We start from the raw sequence: 27082 nt of genomic DNA, 5'->3' as shown, positions 1-27082 counted from the left end.
ACTAAGAGAATGAAGTGGTTACTTCATGAAATAAAGTACTCGCTCTGTTCACTTATTAATTTTTATAACTCTAACTCTTGTTGTTCTTTTGTAAGCCACATCTACTTAATTTCAATTTCGTCAAGTAGTAGAAGGGTATATATCTTCGTCTTAAAAATACCCATTTTTGTAAAAAGCAAATCGTTATATACATAACAGTTTCTAGTAAACCGCAAGCACGAGAGGTATGACTAAGCACAAACACGTTTTATCATTTCAAAAAACCCCGAACTTGATTGTCTTCTAACTGCAGAATACACTTCCATAGTCATAAAGTGTGACCATTTAACCTTATTTAAATATTCAACTTATAGGCCATTTTACTGCTACTACTACTACCAGAATCCTTCAGTTTGTTGTGTTCTCTTGCAAATTAGGAATGTTGTTATCTAAACCTCACTGGGATAACAAAATTTAAATAACAAAGGAAAAACGAAGAGGATTGTGGTAGTTGTAGCAGAATGACGTCATCGTAGAAATCGCCTAATCTTTTAATATGGATCTTGCAAATATATTCAGTCTACAAAAGAACACGATAGGTCAAAGGGAGTAACTGCGTTGAGATCCGCTGTGTTAAAGGGGACCAGAGAACTGAGTTACTTGGAAAGATGTTTGACTTGAAGGTATGTGAAAACTGTCTACACTCGAAGTACTGTATTCTTAAACTTTTACCTGTTGAGTCAAGAATTATGGTATATGATACAATTTTTAACTTTTCGAGTCGTTGTATCGTGTGACTATTCAAATGAAAAGCTATTGCCGGAGCAATACTTTCCTGTGGTGCTGTGCTATTAAGTTCTAAAGTTTGACTTTGAGAATGAAATCCTAAAATGTGATAATCAACTGCAAGCTTCCGATTGATATTTTAAAATGCGCAAAATAACATTTGTTATTACTCTATGAACGGCTAAACGTTAGAAGCATTTTGCAAGTGAAGTACAGTCAAGCAAGCAAGCAAACAAACAAATACATAGGAATTTTTCGCACATTAAGTATCTAGAAATTTTTAGAACTAAGACTGTTATTAGCGTTTCCTTTGCTTTGGATTTCTCTGGAAATCGAGCATTAATTAAATTTTACTACACAGTCATTAGTGTGCAACTGAAACTTGTTAAAAAGTGTATTGCAGCTGCTGAATAAAAAACATTAAGGAGACCCAGCGGCGACGGTTAGTTAATCAATTTACAAATTTCGTTTACGCATTTAATTGGGTACGTGCGTGTAAAAGTGTAGTCTGAGGTTAGCTGCATAAGGTGAATTGTGTGGTCAACAATAACATTGGATACAGCCCGCTGACGTCGACGAACCAAAAGTGGTTTGTTTTGCTGAGTTACGAGCACTAAAAGCCGTTATTTTTGAGATATGACAAAAATGAACCTCCCCAAATAGATCAGGCCTAATTCAATTGTAAGCTTTAACTCATCTTCACTTCCATAGAGCCAAATGTTCAAACTCAAAAGTTAAAAACACTTTACACAATGTGCCTCACTAAGACCTTGTTACCAATTCATTGGTTAAACAATGTTTAAAAATGCAATATAGCTCAATATTTTCGTCAGGTGCTATTTGCCCAGTTTCTTATCTAATGTAATACATAAAACATGCCAGCTAAGTATTTCGAGATCATGTTTGGAGGGTGTGTTATTAAAATATTCCGTGACACAGCACAATTTTAAACAAAAGCTATCCTTGTTTCGTTCCAGTACAGTGCATTGCAAGGTTGTTTTTATTGTTGTAATAAAAACGCAGCTAAGGATCTTTGTTTTCTCTGCAGTTTTATGAGCTTAGATATGATGCACCACTGACTTGTTTTGCTGCTTGGTGGGAAATAAAAGTAAGGAAAAATGTATCACACAACGTTTGAAGCCACCGGTTAGGCAGGGCACCCAACGGACCTGATAAAATTCGATTCGTTAACTTTTCTGTAACTTGAAAATACGTCTAACCAAACCGAACAAATCAATCGAATATTTGGTTTTAACAACTGAGTTGACGAGGTAATTTGGCCACTGTAAAGACTGAGGTTCTACAACTGACTTTTCGAGCGCTTGTTAGAGCGAAGTATTCGAGTATTCATCCTGACGAAGGGCTAAGGCTAACGTCAGCTTTCACGGAATCTCTCTGCGGTGGCCAAATTACCGTCGACTCCAGCACTACACCACCGACGCAGCACCACAGTTTTCGAAACTAAACCCTTCTCGAACAGATCAACTTGTGTTGCATGTCCGAATAGCGGTTGCAACGACCTCAAAACAGTAGACTAACAGTTAAATGTAGGAAAAGAAAACGTGACATTTTTCCTTATTTGCTTAGAAATATCCATTGGTTGCCTTTGCACTGTTCAATATAAGCTGTTTTGTTGAATACAAAAGCGTAGCTGACAAATTGATTACAGCACGATCAAGTGGTGATAACACGACCAAGTTGTGGATTGCATTGGACTCCATTAGTTTCAGTTTCCTAAAATTGATTGGGAAAGTTAGAAATAACTGTGTTTCGTTAACCCGAAAAAGGGTTCGTGCATTAGGAACGTTCCGTCTTGTAAATGAATTCAATGAAACTTTTAAATTGTAGTAACATAAGCCAAACACAGGTAAATTTTGCTGATGGATATTGGTGGCTGAAGTTAACTAACACAAATTTTGTTCAAGTCATTCTAGATTTCTTCAAATTTTGAGAAATGTAAGACAATTGATCTTTCTTGATGGATAGAAATCGAATTATCTTTCTTGGGTCTTAACACTCGACGCAACGTGGTTGCAATTTTAGAGTCATCTAATTAAAAGCAGTTGGACAATGATTTTTCTCCTGTTCTCGTTTTTATATTTCAAAATTATTATGGAATGAAATGTCAGTTTTTAATCATTACCGAAATTCAAGGACACTTTTGGAAGCAAAAGTACTTAAATTCTTTGATGACAAAGCATAATTACAGACAAAAGATTTCTCCTGTGTCATTATTAAATATTTATGCATGAATGCAACGTTTATTTGCATTGATCCCAATGTTGGGTTTTAGAGTACTATTTTGGCAGGCAATTTCTCTTTTCTTGATCGATACGTTTGACTCGTGTAAACGGTTCACTGGAGCATGCAGTGAGACTTCTAAATCTCGCATCTTGTATCTCTGATCCTAATTCCAAATTTGTACCTTGAATGGCCCGTGATAAGGTGGCCAGAATTGCGAGTTAATCTGTTTTCAGTAGTTCCTGATGTATCCTAAAATGCAGCCCCAGTTGCTATTTCAAGGCACTTATTGTGAGCCCAACAAAACTGTGTAAGCATGGAAAAGCTTTGCGTCACTGATATAGGGCCACATCAGATTAGAATGCAAATACATCCAAGTAAACTTCTAAGCAATTTAGCTCAAAACATCTGAAGATGTATTCTGTGAGAGAGCAAAGAAAAGAAAGCTTCATTTGGTTTGAGCTATTCAGAACTTCCCGATATTGCCGTTAGTCATATGAACGCCATTCTATGTAAATTAAGTGACACGAAAACGTCCCTTTTCAACGAGCAGAGATGACTCTTTAAATACTGTGCCTATCAATTGCAGTTCTTACTGAGTGCACTAACAATGCTGACGACACATTCTCTTCTGACTTGTGATGGTTTCCCAACTCACGTACCAACCACCGTCTGTGAAGACCTCATGCCTCTGCACTATAATCCCGGCATTACGCCCAGTCAACCAATCAACACGAGCCCATACTGGATTCACGTGAGCAGCACGAGCTACACACCTGGTGCCATGATGACTGTCACAGTTAATGGGACCAAGGATTTTAAGGTGAGATAGATAAAAGGTGTAAACAGTGTCAAATGGGAAGGGCTTCTGCTTCCCCCCCCCCCCCCCCCGCCCCCACTTTCTTCGCTGACGAAAGAAACAACTTAGTTCTCGTAATTTCTAAGCTCCTTCACAGAGTTGAGACACTGAACAACGTAACTATACCTTTGTCGTTTCCCCTTACGTGTAATAGGCTTCATATATTTTTGTTTTAGGGCTTTCTCATCCAGGCCCGTAGTGTTGGGAGTCTCAAACCTGTTGGAACTTTCCAGGGCAACCTGCCAAGCAACCAGACCTACATGTGGTGTTCCGGTGGAGAACCTCATGTAAGCTCTCGTGATAACCGGTGATAACATTTCCTTTTCTTCTAACCTTTCCTCTCCGCATCCCCTCCCTACCACCTATCACCTTTTTCCCCATCTCTTCGTCTATCATTAACAGAATACCATCACTCATCGCCGTACTGGCAGGGAAGCGTATTCGTGGAAATCATTGGATTTCATCTGGAAAGCACCGGAAACCTCTGCTGGAAATATCTCGTTTTGGTGAGTTGGTAGAACCTTCCCAGGACTTTCAATACACTAACTAGATATTTAGGTTGTGTGTATGTTCTCGTTATAATGTATTTTCATATAGTTAAGCCGTGTTAGGTCCAGTCCCTGAAATCATAAATAGTAAATACATTTTAGTTAATAACAAAACCGCAACGGGCCAATTTACCTCCAGAGTTCATGTCGTTTTCCCTTTATTTTTTAAGCGATGTAATTCCAGTAAGGTTTAAATGATATTAGCCGTAATTTACAAAATAAAACGAAAACCTGAAGGAAAATCCCCTACTCACTTTTAAGTGCTATGATTTTGTGACTAAAGGTATTATTATTGTTATTATTATTGTTATTATTATTGCTGTTGTTATTGTTGTCGCTAACATCATCATCATCATCTTTTCATACCTACTTTCCCGAATATTTTATAGTGACTGTATTTTTGTTAAGCTACTAAAATTTGTAAAAAAAATGTATATATACATTTGTAGAGAGAATTTTAAATTATTTACTTAATCAAAACAATGAGAAAAGCACTGCGACGACTTGTTTTCAATAGAGAAAAGCTTGACTTTTCAGAGACTACAATGGTTCAACTGTACAATGTACAATGGTTCGAATGGTTCAACATTTGTCTCACGGTAGTTCGGCTTCGCTAAATTATGACACAAACTGCACATACGCTGTAGGTCGTCTTAAATATATATTTTATATCTGTATACCGGATGCTGAGATTTGTAGCTTAAAACTAGTATAAAACGGTTTGGTAGGATCTTCCAGATAACACAAGGTTGCATTTGTTGATTATCTTGCCAATCACAATGTATATCTCCTTTCAGGGCCATACTGCTGGAAAACTATACGATTTTCTGGTCTGGAGTCCAATCTGCAACGGTCAGCGGCTCTCCAGCTGTTGCGAAACCCCCTCCAACACTGGAGCTAAGCTTTAAGGTGAGTAATTCAGAAGAAATGGAAATAATTAATTGTTATGTAGAAAAGTATTTTATTCATGTAAGGTATGTCGTTCCACTGTTTACTTGCCATGGATGATATTTCTCCTAGTTGGATACGAACTGACAGTTCTGTAAAGAGCCACGCAGCTTACCGTGGAAATAATTATATGTTTCGGGAATAACTCCTGTTGATTCAGCCAGGCTTCATCAACTTGGATACCTCGTCTCCTATTTCTATATAATAACGAAAATTATCTCTTTGTTCTCTGGTTGTAAAAGGAAAAAATACCGAGAAAAAATGTATCGTAACTCTCATTTTTTCCTCAGATAACAAAACAAAACTGTGGGAACGAGAAAAGCTGTTATTCTGAGCCCGAGAATTGCACAGACAGTTCAAATTGTGACATCCTGGTCACTTACAAAACAGAGGGAAATAACATCACTTTTGAGATGGGTGGTATACATGGTTACATTGCCGTTGGTTTCAATGACAAACAGAAAATGGTACGTTCTTTTACAACTTCTATAACGTTAATCTTTTCCTGTGAAAGTGAGAATAAGACGGGAAACTAACAAAGTGTGTCCATGCCATACTGCTCTGTCCAGCGTATCATTGAAGGCCTCTGCCAAAGTTCTCAAACCCATGTTTCATTAACTAAATCCTTCTTTTTGCTATACTTTAGAACACAGGTTAGTACAATACCTTGGTTATGCTTTCTCGCCACTTGCAACACATGACCGTTCAACGCCACCGTCTTGCTCTTCCTCAGTTGTTCACCGACAACGATGTTCGCGTATTCCCTCCCCTTCTGACTTCCTCGTTGCTCGTGAGCACACCAAAAAATCTTGAAGAGTTTCTGGAAAAAATTAGTTGAAAGTGGTCGATCGATCTGGTCAGTTCTCTCTTAGATCGGGCAATGCTGACAATAGCTCCCAAGTAAAGGAAGTTCTCCAAGTCTTCTGTAGCCTCGGTCTTTTACCGTAGTGATTTGTTGTATTTTGCAGAACCAAACTGATACCATTACCTGCTCCACTTCATCTAACAACGCTGTTGAAATCAGACATTATTTCCTGGACAATCATCAGCCTATACGCAGTGCAATGGTGAGTGATAATTTCTAAAGCGGGCTTCTTCTTCTTCTCCTTCTTCTTCTTGTTTTTATCATCGTCTTCGTTATCGTCTTCTTTTTCCTTTTCGTCTTTATCTTCACAATTTTAAAGCACGCATTATTTTTTTTTCAGGGGAACTCTACAGACATCGTTCGCCACAAGGCAGCTTATGAAAACGGAACAATGACATGCAGGTATAATCCTTTAACGGTTGCCATGTAAACAATCGCAAAGGTCTCTGAAAGGAAATGAAAAAACTTGGGGGTTCCGGGGACCAACTTCAAATCACTTGGCTCAAGAAAGCTCCGATATACGTCTCGTACGAACCCATTCTGCTGTCTATGTACGCTACCTATGAAGAGTCTGGAGACACAGAAGAATGGGTATGGAGGTTGTACTTGAGCAATGAACACGGCGATTAACAGCAAACGCAGTTGTTCTCGTATTGCACGGTAGTTGTACGATAGTTACACTAACATTGTACGATAAATTTGCAATTGTAAGATATCCGTGAAGCAATTGTGTGACAGTGCTGAGACCGTTCCACTATAGTTGTGCGACCATTTTAAGACAGCTGTACGCTATAGTTGATCCGTAAGAAAGTTACGTATAAGATGTTTGTTTCCTTAACAATTAAAATGAACAGCTTTTCTTCTGTTTGAGTTGTCTCAACTGCTTTAGATGATGAAATATTTGTACGCGTTTCAGGTTTTCACGTAAAATTACACCCGATGCTCAAAATATGAGAGATCTCACAAAAAACTGGTTCTTCATTTTCGCATGGAGTGGCGTCAGTAAGTATTTTGTACCATACCTTCTCAAACTTATTAATGATTGATGAAAACAAAATAATTTAAATTACTACCGTAAAAGAGGTTTGGAAATTTGTCTTTGAATTTCTCTAACAATTGTTAATAATGGTTTCAGAAGATGTTCTCAAACACTCGAAAGAGTGCTTCATCCAATTCTCAAACACCTCGAAGTTAGTGTCGGTGTTTGGAAAATGGCAAAATTAGCAAAATTGTTTAACGACCTGTCAATGATCTGTTATCACCTACGAACTGACCAATCACGACTCCGTTGTTAGGCTGACAGAGGATTTGAAAGTTACAAAAGAGTTCACAGTCCCCTTTTCTCGCCTCGCCCCAAATCCCTTCTTGTTCATACCCCTATTGTAGCCCGCGCTTGACGGATTGCTTAAAACTCGACGGATCTTGAGAGAAAAGAGGGTCTGCAAGCAGTCTAGTGACTCTTTGCTAGCGGATTGAAAAAAGAGAGCTGACTACGCCATGTTGCAAGCCTTTACAGCATTTGCGTGCTATATATTCAGTTGGCTTTCTATACTTTTGAGAGAACGTACTATTATATGATAGAAAATTTTCCAGCATTATTGAGTTCGACTTCCTCTGTTTTCTGTTTTCTGCAGCCGGTGTAGGAGGACTGCATTATCACTATCAGAACGCGTCTTATAGCGCCGAACGCGTCGATGTTACACGGCCAACTGTGCTGAAAAATGGACGCAAAACGTCACCAGCACCGACTGCAGAAGGAAAACTGGACGTAAGTCGATCGGTTATATGTCTTGTGCATAGTGTCCTTTTTGCCATTTCACGGTGCCTTCTAATAAGAAGTATTTTTGATTGGTTTATGACTATGCGGGGAAATCAATTTTTAGCAAGGGCTATTGAAATCCAAAAAGAAATGTGGGGGTAACCATGCAATTTTTTAGAGATAATTAAGCAACAATTATTATAAAAAAACAGTAAAATAAAAAGAAATATATGGCCTTTTGTTCAAAATTGAAGCTTTTTTATCTCTGAAAAATACACGGTTACCCCTAATTTTCTTTTTGGATACCAAGAGCATTCGCTAAGTTCTGTTTCTCCGCATAGTTTTAAACCGCGCAAAAATATCCCTGAATTAGTAGGCACCTAAGCTGATATAACACCTAACTTGTTTGCTGAAACTTAAAAAGTTACTAAAGTAAAGGTGCTCTTTCCAGTGCTGGTATCAGTTTTTCTTTCAGTTCAATTTTAACTCATTTAAATCGGTTGCCGCCATTTTGGAGAAGGGTCTATTAGCTCTGCATCACTTGCCAGCATGAAAGCAGCCGCCCTAACCTGCCGGCAGTCAAAGAGCTGGTAGCTCCAGCTTATCGTAATAGATTATTACTGACCGAAATCCCTTCCATCACTGCCGCAAGCTACAAAGGAAGGTATTATTAATCTTAAAGTATGTAAGTTAAGAACCTGAATGCCCAAGCTTAGCAACTGGTCTATACGCCGTAATACCTCCCTTAGAAACTAACCAAAATGTGCAAATTTTATCTTTCTCTATTTCAGTTTTCAAAAGCTGATTGTGGTAAAACAAAGAACTGCTATTCCGAACCCACTGGTTGTTCATCCAGCGGTAACTGCGATTATCTTGTGACGTTTGAACCTTGTCAGGATAAGAATGACGTCAGTTTTGAGTTGAGCGCAAAGAGTGATTGGGTTGCCATAGGATTCAACAAACAAAGCAAGATGGTAAACATAACATGGCTTTATAACCTTTAGCGTATAAACTAGCCTCTTACTTTCACACACACACTTTAATTTGGCTAATACAGCATTCAAAATCTCATTAATAATTCATAAGTCCATTGACCTATCAAATGGTCGATAATACATCACGTGCATTGGTTTTAAAACCCGATAAAACCTCCACCTTATTAGTATGCGGTGTTTTAGCAGCTGATAAAACACTCCTCGTTACTATTAACACACACTTTTCCAGGAATGTTTTTGAAGCCGTTCAAGAAACTAGCAGCACGTGTTTTATCCTGTCTAAAACCCCTCAGCTGCGCCTCGTAGTTTTAAACGCGATAAAACACCACTGCTCGTTTTTTAAACATTACATATTACTCGATGTCTCTTGTCACCAAATTGTCACCTTATCACGCATTAACTCTCCTGTCACACAATCCCACCTTCGCGTCACAGTCTATTATTTCTCCAATTCCACTGAAGTGAAACGATCTTTGTTATAAATCATCCTTCTACCATCAAATTCTCATTTTACAGTCGGAAATTTTAATTTTATTACGTCACAAATTCCAACTCACAACACAAACTTTCTCTTCACAAATTTCCGTTACTGTATTTTTTTTGCCGTCACTCACTCTTTCAAAACATCTTAAACCTTTTTTTTCTGTCACTCGTTCTTCTCGAGTGACTTAATCTCTCCACCCACGACTCGCTATTTCTTATACAAAAAATGTCTTTATTGCAGATCCCACGAAATATCGCCATTTAAATTATTTGTATCTTTGTTTCTCAGGATGGTACGGATACGATCATCTGTTCTCGCCTCAGTAATAATGCAGTGGCTGTTAAGCACTATACCTTGGTAAACTATAACAGTCCCATCCTAACCAACCCGGTAAGAACTGAAATGCTATGTTGATTATAAAAACTTAATTGTCTCGTGGATGGAAGGGGGTTACTCAATAAAGTGCGACTTACCGTTCAGATACATAAACTTAGAAAAGCTCCAATACCTTCAATACCTACGTGTAACACTGACTTTACCTAAATTCGTTTCCAGGCTCCTGTTGGTGTCAAGGAGATTTCCGGCGCTTATGAAGATGGTGTTATCAAGTGTAGGTTAGTACATCTGGTCGTTGGTCTTGGGGGCGCTGTCGATTTGTCAGAACTGGCAGGACAGACTGGTCAGTTCATAAACGGAATGTACCAATTAAAAGGGCTTTATCCTAGACACTAGAACTTCTTCAAAAAACCGCGCAACATTTTCGGAGCGATTATTTTTTAGGATTTTCAACACCATGCCTTCAAAATGACGCAATCGATTTACAGACTGGTCGGTCTGAGCCACCAGTTCTGACAAATGGAACGCACTCTTAGTCTCAAACTCTGGTGTGATCTTGCCGTATGGACTAACTTGTTTATCTGGAGGAGATGTAACCTTTCAAGCCCATAGCCTAACGCCTATAGGTAAAGTTTAAATATATGGCCTGTACAATTAATGAATGTGCCAGGAAATCGGCCTTTATCGCCGGCACCTGATTGTAATTCCAGTTATTGTGTTTTTCCTCGCTGGAAGAGATGCCTAATCATCTCTTGCCTATCGCCACCATTCTTCTAATAACCATTTGATTTTGAGTCTCCACTTGTGCAAACAGTCTCTTACCATCTTGCTCTCTCTACATATAGTTCTCTTTAGTACCAAATATGAATCCCACGTTTTACAGCATGTATATGCATATTATAGGCTTTTGCCACGGATGAAATTTTAATACTAGCTTTCTTGTAGCATAAGACAGTGTAAATTGAATCATTACCATCAAAGGCGTAGGTTTCGTGACTTGTCTTGTGTCTCATGAACTATCCAAAGCACTGCCTGAGTGGCATAAGCCAACGCGTAAGAAGTAGTACAGAGCCAATGCCTGTCAATGCGGTATGCAAGAAAAGAAAAAAAAAACGAAAACAGTAGAAAATTGTTCCTCGTGCGCTTAAGACTCAGGCACGAAGTATAGCGGAATTTAAGCCAAAATGGCCTTGATCAGTTTTTACATAAAGAATTACACCGTTTTCTTTCGTTTTTTGTTTGTTTGTTTGTTTCAGGTTTTCTCGAAACAAAACAGCAAATGGGATCTTACGACTGGATCAAAAAGTCTTCCTTATTTTCGCTCGCGGTAATGTTATTTCGGGTACGTAAATCACTTGAAATTATTTTTTATGAATACGAGTTGCTTATCTTGTCCAGCTCGCGATGAGGTGGGTCAAGAGTTTTTTCTCGTTCAAGATAGAGTTCGTTAAACAGTTTATTTGAGGTTTTGATCCAGCTTTTCCATGGTAGAGTTATATGATCGTTCAAAGTGCTCGTTGCTCTCCTAATCGTGCGTTAGGAATGGCTAAACATTTAGGCGATAGATGCATCAAATTATTGGGGGAGTGGGGGAAGGTGGGCGCGATAAACACTTGGGCACCCTTTTCAAACTGGTTACTGCTGAATCGTTCAGGAATCGCTCAGTATCCCATTAAAAATGTCTACTAGTAACCCTGTAATATTCTGACTATTAAAGATCCCTTTTAGAAAGAATAGGTGCATTCTCATTCATCAGAGAGCCTTCGTCCTCTCTTGCATTCGTCAATTAACTAAAGAACGTTGAACTAGCATTTAGACCCTTGAAACCTTAACTTTTCATCAGATTATTTTCACTTACTTGTGTGAGTTTCTGTTTTTTTTAGGTGGCATACTAAACAAACACAGCGACAAATCACAAAGCTCCAGCCAGATTGATGTTTGTGACCTGAACGCAAAGCTTGAGAGCAAATCCTCTGACGTCAAATTACTGCGGGCGCACGGTAATGGTTTTGTCCTTAATGTTCCTTTAAAGTTAATTGTCAAACGGAAACACAATACATCGGAAGTGTGAAAGTCTTTGAGATGCCAACTTCCGATAGGTTACCAAAACAAAAGAAAAAGAAAAAAAAATGACATGAAAAGGGCAAACCAACAATGAGCTTCTTCAACTTCAGCCTCAACTTTGTTATTTTTTTGCGTGTGTGCAATGGAAAGCGGTTAATACGGAAGCCAAAGGGACACGCCAAAGTGGTTCTCAGAATAAACGTCATGGAGTACATGTTTTATCGATACAAAGACTAAAGCATACAATTTAAGGCCGCGGTGGACAGGATTCTTATCAGAATGTATTTATTTAAATAATATGCACGAAGTCAAACGACTAAAACAGACAAAAAGCCAAAATATTCATGAAAATGTCTCTAAAAATATTTTGTTCTGCCTCAATAATCGCACGTGATTTATTTCGCGTAGCACGAACTTTTTGTGCATTACTAAAATAGGCCGTTTGAGCGCAGCAAGTTTCTTTGTCAGAAGTCTGCATTTGGTTTTTATAAACAACAGCAAACCTTAAAGGCTAAAAAACAACTATATAGATATACTGATTCAAAATGTAAGCTGTACGGTGACAAAAAATAAACATGTTAGAGTTTCAAAAAAATTAATTTCTTCTCCTCTGTGTCCGCTTCGGGAGATTGTGTACATCATGACAGGACACGATAAAAATGTATCAATTATGCGAACCAGAGAAATTTGCGACGAAATGTAAATCCAGCAATATTCATGCACGTGTCTTTCGTTCGAAAATGGTGAGGTCGGCGAGAGGGAGGCAATATCGAAAGAGTGGTAGACTGCGTAAACAGGGTGCGAAGAAAACGTCCACAGCACTGGCGCTGAGACGAGTGCAAGACAAATTACTTGCGCAACGTGAAGGATCGACTAGTGAAACTGGGAAGTCCAGTTCAAAGAAGAAGAAATCAATTCCAGCGCTAAATTTAAAAGGCAACCGAATAGTTAATATTGGCCACTTTGGAAGATCGCTTCAAGGGGTAATTGATCATGCCTCAGTTTGTTCTTGTAAGGGTACTCCTCGTTTGGAGCAGGATTTTGAACGGAAAGGCTTAGCTTGTGTAATCCAATTCAAATGCAGTGGATGTGGAATGTCGCTCGCAGTGGAAGCGCAACCCAAGTCAAAAGGGCCAGGTGGACAGATGCGACACAGCATAAACGTTGCCGCCGTGTGGGGGTTTATGGCAACTGGTGGTGGACATGCTAATATGAACGATATCCTGTCTGTTCTGGACATTCCGTCACCAGATAAGAAAACCTTTCTGAAGATAGAAGAACAAATCGGAAGCTTATGGAAACAAGCGATAACTGCCGACCTGATCGAATCTGGAAAAGAAGAAAAACGGCTGGCAATGGCGGCAGGTAACATGGATGAAGGAGTACCAGCCATCAACGTCATCGCCGATGGAGGGTGGTCGATGAGAAGTCACCAGCATCGCTACTCTGCCAATTCGGGCGTGGCAGTTATTATAGGAGAGCGTACAGAGAAGTTACTATATCTGGGGGTACGGAACAAATATTGTAGCATTTGTGCCATTGCAGACAACAAGAAATCGCAACCGCAACCTCACAAATGTTACAAAAACTGGGAACATTCATCTTCGTCTATGGAAAAGGATATCATCGTAGAGGGATTCAAACAAAGTGAAAACATGCATGGTCTACGCTACACTGGGCTCATCGCTGACGGAGATAGCAGTGTACATAGGTCCATTATCGATAGTGTCCCGATATATGGCAGGCGTGTTAAAAAGATCGAGTGTGCGAATCACGCTGTAAGATGTTACCGAAAGTCTTTGCACGACTTAGTTGAGTCACATTCTGAGTGGAAAGGAAGAAATGGCCTGTCAAAAATGAAAATTAAGAAAATTGCCGCTGGTGCAAGAGCCGCTATACGGATGCATTCAGCTACCGGAAATGCGGATGCCTTACGGCGAGATCTAAGAAACGGGCCATACCATGTGTTTGGTGATCACAGAAACTGCAGCGTTGCATTTTGTAAAGTCAAGCAGGCTTCAGTTGCTGGGGACTGTGACGTACTTTCAACAAGAATTGTCAGCGAACAACAAGAAACCGACGTCACCAGTGCTATTTCAGGTCAACGTTTTGACGGAATGACGGGACAGGAGGGGAGAAACGACGATCTGCCTACATTGTATGAAATCGCTGATCAGATTGATGGATTGGCCAACGATGACATCAACGAAGAGGATGAAGAAAATGCACGTCTGGGTGGTCAGTATCTTATCGACAAGCTACCTACGGGGCTTATGAATGAAGTTCTGAAGAAAGGAGATCGTATAGTCAGTCTCGCAGCACAACTTGTGACAAACAAAACAAGCAACATGGCTGAGACATACATGTCTATAAACGCAAAATTTAACGGTGGGAAACAAGTCAATCGGATACAACGAGGATCATTTGAGAACAGGTACTAAAGTATTTTTTTAAGTTTTTATTTCCTAATTTATAGCAGAACATATACTATTAAGTTAAATATCTTAATAACATCTGCTACATACAATGCAAAAAACGACGCGTGAGCCTACCATACTTGTCGTCCGTAGTATATTAGCCAGATACCATACCCTGTTAACTAATCAAAAATCAAGATATGTAGTATACCAGGCATATTTTTAACGGTAAGTATATTTTCCGTTTTGTGATATAACGCGTCCTCTGATTGTTCGTGTAGCTCTTTTATGAGTATATTTCGGTTATCTACTATATATTTAAAAAGTTTACGGAGTTTGGGTGAATTTTAAAGGAGCCTTGCAATCACGTGAATGTGTGAATCTCTGCCTTAAAGTACGTATTCCCGAGAAAATACATATCAGAATACTTTCTTGTGTCCAGTATCGCAAGCTATTTTCTGTTTGCAGAGTTAGCCTAACATTAAGCGTTTTCGTATTTGCACAGATGTTACGGAGCGGGCCTTTGTTATCAGCACGGAGCCGGTTGGCATTCCGAGGTATGGGAGCGGAGCAACTGCCAGAAAGCAGGTCCGGTGTTGGAGGCATATTGCGACAGCGTCGAAAAGACAAGAGCAAAAGATAAAAAACGACAGGCCTCTGAACATTACAAGGAAATTCGTAGGAAATTGAAAGTAACACAGTCACCTACGGGCCCTTCAAATGATTATGGACTCAACGCGTCACATGAGGATATTGATCCCAACGAACTTCATAAACTGTGCGAAGAGAACTCAAAACGAGCGAACTTGTCCCCGGAGGAAATAATAAGAATGGAGCTTCAAACGAGGGGTCAAAGTAATTGTCCACTGTGGCAAACAGCGTCTAACCGCATCAAGATTTGGAGAAATCTGTAAACGGAGGAAATCAACACCGTGCGCAAGGCTGGTGGTGGAAATACTTTATCCTCGGCCAATCTCAAGCGAGTCTTTACGATGGGGAACAGAAAACAAAAAAATAGCCTTAGAAGAGTATTGCAAAGAATCTGGGAATTCGGTTCAACAAGCCGGGTTATTTATTTGTAGTGAGCATGGATACCTTGCTGCTTCTCCCGACGGAATTGTTGTATTGAAGGGGAGCCCCTCCCGCAAAGGCCTTGTGGAAGTTAAATGTCCGTATTCAGCTACACGTAAGACAAGCAAAGCATACACTCCAATGGAGGCAGCAAAGAAGATTAAGAATTTCCCCCTGGAAGTAAAGCCGAATGGGCAATTGGCGCTCAAGAAGAATCACAATCATTTTTACCAAGTTCAGGGACAATTGCACATTACAGGCTACAAATGGTGTGATTATGTAGTCTGGACACCATCTGGACTTCATGTGGAACGAATCGAATATGATGCAGCATTTTGGGAGAGAAAGATGTTCCCAAATCTCAAGTGGTTCTATTTTAATTGCCTGCTTCCCGAGACGGCATCACCCCGACACCCGCAGGGCTTACCAATTAGAGAGCCTAGCACCGTGACGACAGAAGCAAGGAAAAGAAAAGCTAGAGACAACGGTGGTACCACAAACAACAAGAGGGCAAAGATCTAGGCTTGACTGTAGTATTATGTATTGTTTCTATCTTCGTTTAGATTTGTATTATGTCCGGCGATGGTCACCGTGTAATATAAGAGTTTTTCTAACAGAGATTTGTGTTTCTCGTTTTTTTTCAAGTTTCTTTATCTAGTGCGAAAAAAGAACAATGCTTGCAAAATATAACTAATTATTGTATAACGTTTAAAATCTTACTGATTAAGTTACTTTTTTACAGGTTTGTAAATTGAAATAATTGTGAAATTTTCGATGGACGAAGACCAATTAACAATCAATAACAAAAACTATGTAACTACCTGTACATGTGCATGTCGGCGAGCACTTTTGACATGCACGTACGATAGGTTGAAATATCGTTGCCATTATTTGACACAAAAATGAGTTTTTGTAATTACCACTGGTAGTAATAAAATTGAGCTGATCAAAAAATCCTTACTGCATGTCGCCAGCTACTACTTGCAAAACGCCGCAAGGCCGTGCGTTTTAATATATATGCAGTGAATTTCAAAGTATTGTTGATTTCTGCGTGCACTTATCTATGGCCCGTGCAGTAAGATTTTACCAAAATTACCATAATCCAGGTTTGAATTAATCAGCTCCCTCGTGTTTGCTCGGAAAGCCTTCGGAAGCGTAAAAACAAGCACTTTTGTGTCCAAGAATATAGCGCGGACAGACAATTTCACGAGTTGACACGGCAAGATGATAAACTAGGCATATTGTAGATTGTCATATCATGGGCCGAATTTTAAAATAAGCCTTAGAAGGTAAGATTGAAGCCTTTGAATTTTAGCATGATAGATTTTGCGCCTTTAAGGGCAAATATTTCTTAAGAAGCTTAAAGTTAAAAAATCCGGCTATGATATGACACAATAGATGTTGTAATAGATCACTCAGTGGTAAAATCAAATTTCTCGGCGTCTTCGTGGAGGAGAAAACCTGGACACAAAATCACGTTTTTAACAAATTTAATTTAAGTTACTTTCTGTATTGCCCTAAGACGCCATCTACACATTATAAAACAATCATAGTGCACTTTGATCATTCTCCAATACGTCTGCTAAGTTTTGGCGAAATCGGCTTTGAACTGCTCGTGATTTTAGGATTTTAAAAGTGGTACCCCTGCCAATATTTTGCCTTATGAATATATTCATGGTCAACGTATCCACTGCGGCCTTAAAAGCAGCAGAACGATTTTTTAATGTACTTACTGTAACATAATCCTATCTAAACCAGGGGTGGAAGCGGATTCTGCCCTAGGCGCGCGGCGACTATGAACCTGAAAGGAAAGGCCAGGAAAACGAACGGCGTCACTAAATTGATTTATAATATTGTACATAGTAAGAAAGTAGTGATGAAAAATCAAGTCCATTTGCAACTTCAGAAACATAAGAATGATGACGTTTATTTTGTAGCTAAGGAAAGTGGTCAAAACTACTCAGTTGAACAGGACTCACCAAGCTACAAAATAGATGGTGGCCTCTGCCTGCACGCCCCTTTCTCAAGCTCAAAAGATGGTGTCTTCATTGCATAGCCACCCCTCTATCCTGGAGTAAAAATTGACTTTGAGATACACAGTTTACTTTAGTTTTGTTTATCTAGGAATGCTGACTGTTGCTAGCTAAATATTTCTGTGTCAGCTCTAATTTAAAAACCAATAACATTTTGTCGGTAATGTTCTAGGATGGATGGTGTCTTCAATAACCCCCTACCCCAGACAAGGTGAGTCCTCTTCGAACAAACTTGTTATGAACAGTTCTCTTATCCTTTTTTCCAATTCTAGGAGCGCTCATGGTGGTGGCGTGGATTTTGTTTGCGACAATGGCTATTCTCGTGGCGCGTTACATGAAGGAGACATGGGGAACTTTGTGTGGAAAGAAAGCGTGGTTCCAGGTAAATGTTCATGGTATACCTGAATGACGTTGTAAATTAAAACTATGACAATAACATTCGTAGTTCAAATAGTGCTTCCAACGATGCTTACTTTGATGTGCGCATCGAGAGGTGATGACGTCGTATGACGTGGTAATTACGTAATATTGCCTAATGGCGGCCATCTTGGATTTTTGGATTTACCCACAACTTCAATACATATATATCGTTGCTATGGTAGCCTATTAAGTCAAAAAATTAACCATTACTGATTTACCAATAATTAGGTATTTCTTTGATACCAGTATTGTAGTATGTACTGATAAACAGTGGTAGTACTGGGAAGTACTGGAAACCGTTGTGAGCCACCTTATCAGAAATGCTTTTAGCCAGGTTAAACACATTTATCATGACACAGGAGACGTCTATATAATCATACGCTCACACTCAATCGATTGGTACATATTGAGCTCATGTACAAATTGATTTCCAGAAATGATTGTTCTTCTTTTGTGTTTATTCTTAGGTCCATAGATTCTTGACCGTCTGTTGTTTGCTTTGCACTCTCACTGGCTTTGTCCTGGTTTTTGTTCACGTTAAAGGATGGTCTGACGTAAGCAGAAGTTATTCCATGTGAAATGTTTAGACGAATTTTGAAATGAAATGTGTAAATCCTAAAGTAAAGATTCCACAGCTGCCCAGTCCCAACAGCCACGAAAGCAAACAAATAAACAAATGAACCAAAAGTCATGGATCAATCAAAACCCCAAGAAGGTTCAAACGTTCAAGGGTTGGAAAACGTGCATACCCTTAAAGGGGAAATATCACGCAAATTTGTTGTCATTTCGAGACCCAAAAATGTTTGTCTGTCAGCAGGAACAAAGGAATAATTGCCAAGTTTGCTATAAATTGTCACCCCAGTGCAATAAAACTGTCGATAGGTGCCACTGGCCAGAGACAGAGTAGGCCGGTATGGATTGAAACTTGAAAAGTGTTAGGCCAATGTTTCTTGTTTCCAAAATGCGCTAGAACATATCACTAACAGATTCCTTTCAAGAATTGAGTTTATTTCTTTCCTCTCGTCATTCTTGAATATTTGGCAGCTGATTGAAGGTCTCATTTCATCATTTTTAACAAACGATCTCAAAAACATCATGATACTTACCCTTTAAGTTTCGATAAATTATCGGGCCCGAAAGCCACATCTCTTTGACTATTGGTTCAGTTGTTATTGCTTAAAATCATTGTAATTTCCTGAAACACAGCGATCATGTTATATTAGAAATACCACAAGTCGATTAATAAATGGATTTAAAAAGAAAAAAATACTCAAGGGTCCTGGTTTTCTAGAAACGTCACAGTTACCCAGGATGGACAAAATAAAGTGTATTTGCTCTGATTGGCTGAAACATGTTCGTATTTTACTATCGAATATCCTGGCTTATTATGAACTCACCAATCTTACCGAGGGCAACTGTACAATTAAACTTGATAATCAATTTAACGGAGCAAAATTCAGTTCAGTTCATTGATTGAGCAACACTCAGTTCATTCATGCTTTTGGACTTTTTGTTACGGAGTGTTGCCTTTCAAAACATGATTACGATTTACTTATTGATTTATTTATTTACAGTCTGGTGGGGCTCACTCAGTGCTAGGGGTCATCATCACATTCCTTGTCTGTGTACAGCCCATTTTGGCCCTTTTCAGACCCGCTCCAAATGCTGATCGGTAAGACTACTCGTTTAAATACTGTTGCAAGCTTCTTAATTAGGCGAGTTAGCCGACCAATATTGACGAAAGATCAACCCTTTGGAAGCACACAAGAGTCCACGAGAGAGCACCTGTAGTTAGAGGCCAACTTTATGTTGAGGAGAGTTAAAAGGGACATTTTCACGAGATTACCCTGTAAAAACTTTCCTCCAGTACATAAATTACTTCCAGATCACTAATGAAATGGAATCACGTAAAATATTAAGAAAATGGTGAACCTCAATAAGTTATTACCAGTTATATTTTACTTACTACACAAGTCTACAACTAGAAAACGTCGTCCCTGGGTTGGTATCCCTTCACACCTTGGCTGAAAACATTTATGGATAGTTTCTATGAATTTGAATAGTCAGAAAATCTGGCCATTCTTTGACTCTTTTTGACAAAAAAGTGTCATTTGGATTTGCAAAAGTGGTATTTAATTTCTTTAAGAGATCGGAAAGTGTGCAACAGATTGGCCCAAGGGAAGGAAGCTATTTTTTTTTTGTTAAAACCAGTAACTGTGTTTGGAAGGACCACCACGACGAAATAAAAGTACCGGGTTCTCTAGTAAAGGATCTAATCAGCAACAAATTGTAGAAAAAAATAACCTGAAAAAGAGCAAGGTTGATTTCACGCTCAGGGAAGTATTTTTTTTCCATATTTCGAGAGGCACGGCCTTTCTTCTTCAGGGTAAGTTTGAGACTGACCCTGAAGACGAAAGGCCGTGCGTTTCGAAATATTGGAAAAATAAATTTCCCCGACTGTGAAATCAGCCTTGCTCTTTTTTAGATTATTTCTTCTTACACACTGATCAACGCGGCGATGACGAAGATGTTCGGCGGCAAGATTGCACATGTTTCAATTAATCTGTCAAATTCGCAAAACAGAGAAAATTAGATTACTGTTCCAAAACGTTCAGTCATTCTATTTAATGCTGCGAGCTTCAAGGAAAAGGAAAAAATCTTTTTTTTTTCGAAACATTGTTTGTGTAAGTCTTTAGAGTCAGTGGAAAGCCGAATCCTCCAAACAGTTTGCATTTCCGTTAATTTGCTCGTTTATCTTGTCTTCCAACAGTCGCTACATTTTTAACTGGACTCATCGTTGCGTTGGCATCACTGTATTCATCCTTGCCGGTGAGTTGTATATTAGCGCTGTTTTCATGTCATCACCGTCATCATTTTTATCTTGAAATATGTTCTTCTGTCATTTTTCAGTTGTCAACACAATCCTTGGCCTTCGTCTCCCTCACCTGGACATTGGTTTTGCAGTTTATTTCGTGTTTGCCTTTTGTATTGGTTTGGTAGCCGTTGTTGCCCTGGAGATAGTGCGCATGTGCAGCAAACAAAAGCACACATGTAAGTGGAACAGCCGTAGGAGAGCAGTATTAACTAAGGGAATCAGGAACCAGATTCATAAGGCCTTCCTAAGTTAAGGACGGTGCCTACTTTTGTTACTGCGCATACGTTCTGCGCATCTCGAGATGCTCGGGTTTCCTTTGGGCGTTGCCTACTAATACAAGTCTCATACAGGGATATTTTTGCGTGGTCTAAAACTATGCAGAAAAAGCAAAACTTGGCAAGTGCTTTTGGTTTCCAAAAAGAAAATTGGGGGTAGCCATACATTTTTCAGAGATAATAAAGCCTCAATTTGGAAAAAAACGCCATACAGTGCTTTGTATTTTACTGTTTTTTAAAATAATTGTTGCTTCATTATCTGTAAAAAATGCGTGGTTACCCCCAATTTTCTTTTTGGATTTCAATTGCCCTTGCTAAGATCTACTTTCCCCTCAGAGTCATAAACCAAACAAAAATACTTCTTTATTAGTAGGCACCGTCCTTAACATGTATATTAAGTACTGCTTCTTAAATGGGCATTGTCATGGAGATTTTGCTGTATGTTGAACAAAACTGCTAAAATAAATTTGACAAAGAGCCCTTTCTTTGAAATAGTAGTTAGAGCACCGGAAGGTAAATATGAAATGATTTTTCCAGGAAAAATAGGTATAAAAGTGTTTTCTTCAAAATACACAAGATGCATCAACTTGAAAAAGAATTGGCCAATTTTTTCAAGTTTAAATCCATTGCCATCCTAGCCATTCGTAGACAAAGATGCATGATACTAGTTTCTGTGCACTAGTAGGGTTATTGTTAACAATACTGAATCATTATTTCAACGTTTTCATCAATACAAATATGTTTTTTGGCTTTTCAAAGTGACACTTAAATGACTGAAATAGGTGACACTGCCTCTTTAACGAAAACCTATCGTTGGAATGACAACACACCGTTGTTCAGAAACAATAGGACACATCCTAGAAGGCCTTCGTGAATCTCTATCCTGGGGACTGAGAAAAATTATTCTTTTTCTTTTCAAACCTCAGTCACTTTAGCAATGCAGGAGCCTTCCTAATCAAACAGATCATATCTCTCTCAAATTTCAGGTGCTGTTTACCCAGCAAATAAAACGTGTCCCTTAACAAGATTCCTGTTCAGTAAATTTATAGTGTGTATGTCAAACTCAAACGTGACAACGATTTCTCAAATAATATGTTTTGTTTTCATTTCTTTTTTCAGTGCTTACTCAAATAACTGTTGCGTTTACCCTCGTCTTGGTGATCACAATCACTATGAATTTGCTGATGTTCATTGTCCGCGAGGTACCTTAGAAAGGAACCCCAACGGATTGCCTTGGAAGCTGTTTTGGCATGATCTTTGAAGGGGACTATGCGTTTGTCATTCTTCATTTCTAATATGCATCCACTGTACTATGTTAATTCAATGGACTGGTTATTATTTAAACCTTAAAATGCTCAAAGGCGATAACGGAGGAGCATTTCATGGTGGAAGTAAGTAGTGAGGGGCGCACCACGGTTTCCTTTTTTTCGCGGTGGTTTCTCATTAATACGCGGTGGCATACATTAACGACGATGACGTCACCACCTATTGTCTTGCTCACTCATTATAGGATGACGTCATATTTTATTTTAGCCTTACCAACAGGTTATGAACTGGTTTGACAGGTTTATCAATGATGTCATGCTCTATTTTTAACTTATGGCAGTCATGGGCAGTATCACCGGTTTGACAGGTTTTTAAAGATATTTTTGGATACATGACATCATATAGTATATTACATACATACTTAATTGTATAGCTCCCCTTGGGGGGCTCTTCCGCCATACGTGAAAATAAAAATAATAATAATGAAAACTATTTACATTTGAATGATAATATAGAGAGAAAGAAAAAAAAAATACGATAAGCTCCAGGATCTACAATTTCTAAGCTAAAAAATCTGCATTCGGAAGTCTGTTTAGAAAGAACAAAAACCACCACCACCACCACCGGTGGTGGTGGTGAAACACCACTGGTGGTAGTGGTGGTGAAACGCCACCGGTGGTGGTGGAGGTGGTAGTGGTAATGGTTTTCCCTGAGGAGGAGGAGGAAGAGAAGGCAAGGTCAGCAAAAACAGAACATGTCGTCATAACATTCAACTATTTGAAAAGAAAATTGAAATTCGCTGTTTGAATTATCCTTAATTTTCTTGCCGCCAATTAGACATCGTGGTAAAAACGTTTACAGATAACGATACCGCTGTCCACGTTAAGTTGCCGTAATGGAACCAATATATTCCCTTAAAAGAGCAACAATTAAATCAGACATAACCCGTTCTGAGGTATAGGAACAGATGACTTTTATAAACATACGAAAGCAAACTCGGCGATTCGGATATAGAGTTGAGAGTTACCTTAATTCCTTCAAAATCTCTGGTAGTTAAACAATTTTATATTTTTTTTATTCTCTATTTAAAGGCAATAAAGTTCTTTTCAGGTCTCTCAAGAAATGTGTGTTGTTTAATAGCAAGCATTTAGTAGTCGCGTGTTTTGATTGTGTTTTAATTGATTATTTCTATGAACTTAAGCTGACTATTGTTTATGATAAGTTAATTGGCTTTTTCCGTAGAGTTTTTATGCAAATGTAGGTTTTGGTTTAAGTCACTACTTCTGCATAATAAGTGGCTAACGGACCTTGAAGAGAAGTTGCACAAGAACTTAGTCTCTGATCTGAAGGCCAAAGCGCATTGACGTAAGTAAAGGTGGACAGCCATCAACATCAAACATAACCGACTTTAATTTGATATACATATTGCAAAGTCTGTGTGTGTGTTTTAACACGCACAATTTAGGAGCAAGGAATTTATGAACCGGAACATTCTTAATCCGAGCGCTGAAATAAACAAAGGCAACAAAAGACTGTATTAACTCTTTAATCCTCAACAAAGCTCAACCTGAAACGAATCGTTTTTAGTCATTAGGCGGGAAAGGTGCTTAGTTAATTTAGGCGAGAAACACAAACGACAAATATTATTCATTATCTCCGAGTTTTCGGTAAAAGTCAGGTTATATAGAGTGTCAGAAAAGGCCAAACACAGGCCTGAAAGGCCAAAACCACAACAAAAGGGACAAAAGGAGACAAACGGGCCATTTGTAGTTCTGTGCCTTTATTTTTCTTAGACACACGCGTGGGTGTCGCGCGTATTTGTTTTTTTGTTCTTTCTAAACAGACTTCCGAATGCAGATTTTTTAGCTTAAAAATTGTAGATCTTAGAGCTTATCGTATTTTTTTTTCTTTGTCTCTATATTATCATTCAAATGTAAATAGTTTTCATTATTATTACACGGAATGCCCGCAGGGCATGACGTGTCTAGGTTTCGGTCGGGTATCTTTTTCTTCATCGGTGTCATAAATGTGCACATTAATTTATGCATTAAACTCTGTCCTCCCCTAGTAAGGATATATTGTTCTGGTTGTCTTCAACAGAAGCGGCCCAATCAAAATCTATTTTTCAGGCACATATCACGAGAGAGGGGACCCACTCATCACTTCTGTGTGACGTCAAATCATCATTTGATTTATTCATTAAAACTAGATTAAATTCTTCCCTCTCCCAGAAGGGATCTATTGTTTTGATTGTCTTGAACAAAAGCGGCTCAATCAAACTCCATTATCTGCGCGTATATCACGAGGGAGGGGACCCACTCATCTCTACTTGTGTGACGTCAAAGCAAATCATCATTTGGAAAAGTTGTTTTCGTTCAATGGCGGCCACATGTCTGAATTTAAGACTCCGGATCTGCCGTTTTCAGAGAGAAAACCAACCTTTTTCAAGCAGTAATTCGAAATAATAACTTCTAGGTAGTACTCGACAGTTGAAACGGCGGAAATTGGGAGAGTTCCCAGCAAAGAAAATCCGCTTTAAAAAACAGATCGAAGGATTAGAGCTAGAGGAGGCCAGACCAGTTCAGCGGGGTCATGACGTTATTGCATAGTTATTTCTGGTATGATTTCTAGTAACACAACGATAAGTATCACGCAATATATCTGAATAAAGCCATTCAGACAATTATTTCAATGGCCAAGGGAGGATATTTTTTAAATATCTGCGAAACATACAATGGGGAATAATTGGGGCTACATTAAGCATTCCGTGTAATGCCATTAGAGGGGCATCTTGTTATTTTTATTTTCACGTATGGCGGAAGAGCCCCCCAAGGGGAGTTATACAATTAAGTATTTATGTAATATACTATATGATGTCATGTATCCAAAAATATCTTTAAAAACCTGTCAAACCGGTGATACCGCCCATGACTGCCATAAGTTAAAAATAGAGCATGACATCATTGATAAACTTGTCAAACCAGTTCATAACCTGTTGGTAAGGCTAAAATAAAATATGACATCATCCTATAATGAGTGAGCAAGACAATAGGTGGTGACGTCATCGTTGTTAATGTATGCCACCGCGTATTAATGAGAAACCACCGCGAAAAAAAGGAAACCGTGGTGCGCCCCTCACTACTGAAGTAGCCTTTGAAATGACTGCCGCTCTAGTTAAAGATCGGATAGGGAGAAATTCTGGGTAGAGTTTCTCTCAAATGTTAGACGTCCCCCACAACCGTACGCCTAAATAAACTTTGTTTTACGTTAAAACACACGCAAGGGGTTTGAGTTTGATCCGCGTAAGTGTAGCAAAATGTGATGCAATGCAGTGGAACGGATAGAAGGTAAATTTATGTTAACACGATTGAGACATCAGATCACATTTAATAAGTTCGCATACCTTCTGAGATCAACTTTCCAATTAGTATTGCCGGAGAATAGCTTCCAAAACCCCATCTCAAGCTGACTTGTAACATGAAATCGATTTTGTTATAACCTCCTGGATTCTGATTGGAAGTAGATCTCACAAAAGGACGTACGCGAATTAACTGCACGGACTTACAATTGTGGATGCCCCACTGTAGTCATGTTAAACGGCCCAGCGTGCAATATAGAGATATGGATCCATAAATCAATAGTGCATGCTGGACTTAGACTAGGCAAAGCCTTGTCTTGCTTCATGCTAGCTACGGCCCTGCTTATTATGGCCCGTGGTACACGCAATCGCAATCTAGCTAAGTGGAATTCAATTAAATCTTTAATCAGCAAGCGTTTATTATCCTTCACTTACAAGCACAAGTTACGCTACTTATATGCTTACAGATGTTCTTAGTTTGCACTACATTTCTCAATCTATAAGTATAGATGGCATCTAGTGTCGCGTGTTAAGTTATATTGTTAAATTCGTGAATGGCAGTGCAAGCAAACTTGAAAGTAAAGTGCAATAAAATATTTGTAAAACGTAAGGAAATGCTGACTTGAAAATGTTGTCATGACGACTCCGAAACGTCAAGTTTTATTGTTTGGTGATTAATGTCCAATCGGACTCAATATTCCTGATTATGTTAATCTCTGTTCGTTCAATAGCAAGAAGAGCGGTCTATGCACGCGAGGAAACGAAAGTACTCACTTTCTTTGATCTACTAACAAATAAAATGGTCTTTTTAAGAACTCATATGACTCTTGTTATAGAAATGCCAACTGAGCTCCGAGCGCCCAAGGCGAGCTCGCGGAGTCCCATAGGTAAGAGAATTCGGTAACCCGGGAATGCGAGAAATTTTGGGTTGGTTTTGTCGTCACTTCCGTTCGACCGTCCGTCCGTCCTTACGCAATCCCTCAATGCTAATGCGCCCGTGTTTTATCAGCGGGAAGTTGCATGGCGAGCAACCAAAATGCTAAAAACACAAAATACAAAGTCATTTTATATGTATTCGTTGGATATGTCGACAAACGTGGAAAGAAGAGAGAGTTAGAACGAAAACAAAAATGCGGAGGCGGTTAAACAAAGTTCAACGAGAAAGAGAGCGACGGATAGCAAGAGATATGGCAGGGCCGGCCGGAAAAGTAACTTTAAAGAAGCCTTACATATGGTCCCGAGGGAAACAGTTAGTTTTGTTTCCCGAGAATCCTGATGTTTCCCAACGAAGTCGAGAGAAACTTCAGGGGTGAGTTGCATAAAATTTAACGTCAGGCGTAACTGCTAACGCAAGACCTTCAGCCCAGTCACATTCAGTATTTTAAGGTCTGACGATAGCATTTACGCCCGCCGTTAAGTTTTATGCAACTCGTCCCAGGACTCGAGGGAAAAAAAAACTAACTAGTTTCCCGAGGAAACATACATTTAAGGTGACTCGACCCA

General features: G+C 39.0%; 2 protein-coding genes across 2 annotated transcripts; both read left to right on the top strand.

Annotated features, from left to right (window-relative positions):
- The first annotated feature begins 317 nt into the window (after positions 1-317).
- LOC146466398 (ferric reductase 1-like) lies at positions 318-26397 on the top strand. The gene is made up of 22 exons (XM_085127396.1): positions 318-662; positions 3596-3829; positions 4042-4152; positions 4268-4371; positions 5211-5322; positions 5652-5828; positions 6330-6428; positions 6567-6628; positions 7143-7228; positions 7861-7994; positions 8777-8959; positions 9753-9854; positions 10020-10078; positions 11057-11142; positions 11684-11800; positions 17658-17767; positions 18273-18359; positions 19380-19477; positions 20576-20634; positions 20716-20856; positions 22075-22350; positions 25372-26397. The coding sequence occupies exons 1-21, from the start codon at positions 648-650 to the stop codon at positions 22164-22166; spliced, it is 2268 nt and encodes a 755-aa protein (XP_084983522.1). The 5' UTR covers positions 318-647; the 3' UTR covers positions 22167-22350; positions 25372-26397.
- Positions 12605-15874, top strand: LOC146466399 (uncharacterized). Its single transcript, XM_085127371.1, has 3 exons — positions 12605-14298; positions 14787-15136; positions 15612-15874. Exons 1-3 carry the CDS (start codon positions 12605-12607, stop codon positions 15872-15874), a joined length of 2307 nt encoding a protein of 768 aa, XP_084983497.1.
- Positions 26398-27082: the final 685 nt, after the last annotated feature.

The sequence above is a fragment of the Pavona decussata genome, unplaced genomic scaffold (assembly GCF_977016875.1).
Source record: "Pavona decussata unplaced genomic scaffold, jaPavDecu1.1 SCAFFOLD_144, whole genome shotgun sequence".
NCBI classification, from domain to species: domain Eukaryota; kingdom Metazoa; phylum Cnidaria; class Anthozoa; order Scleractinia; family Agariciidae; genus Pavona; species Pavona decussata.
This window is presented reverse-complemented; position numbering and strand designations above follow the sequence as displayed.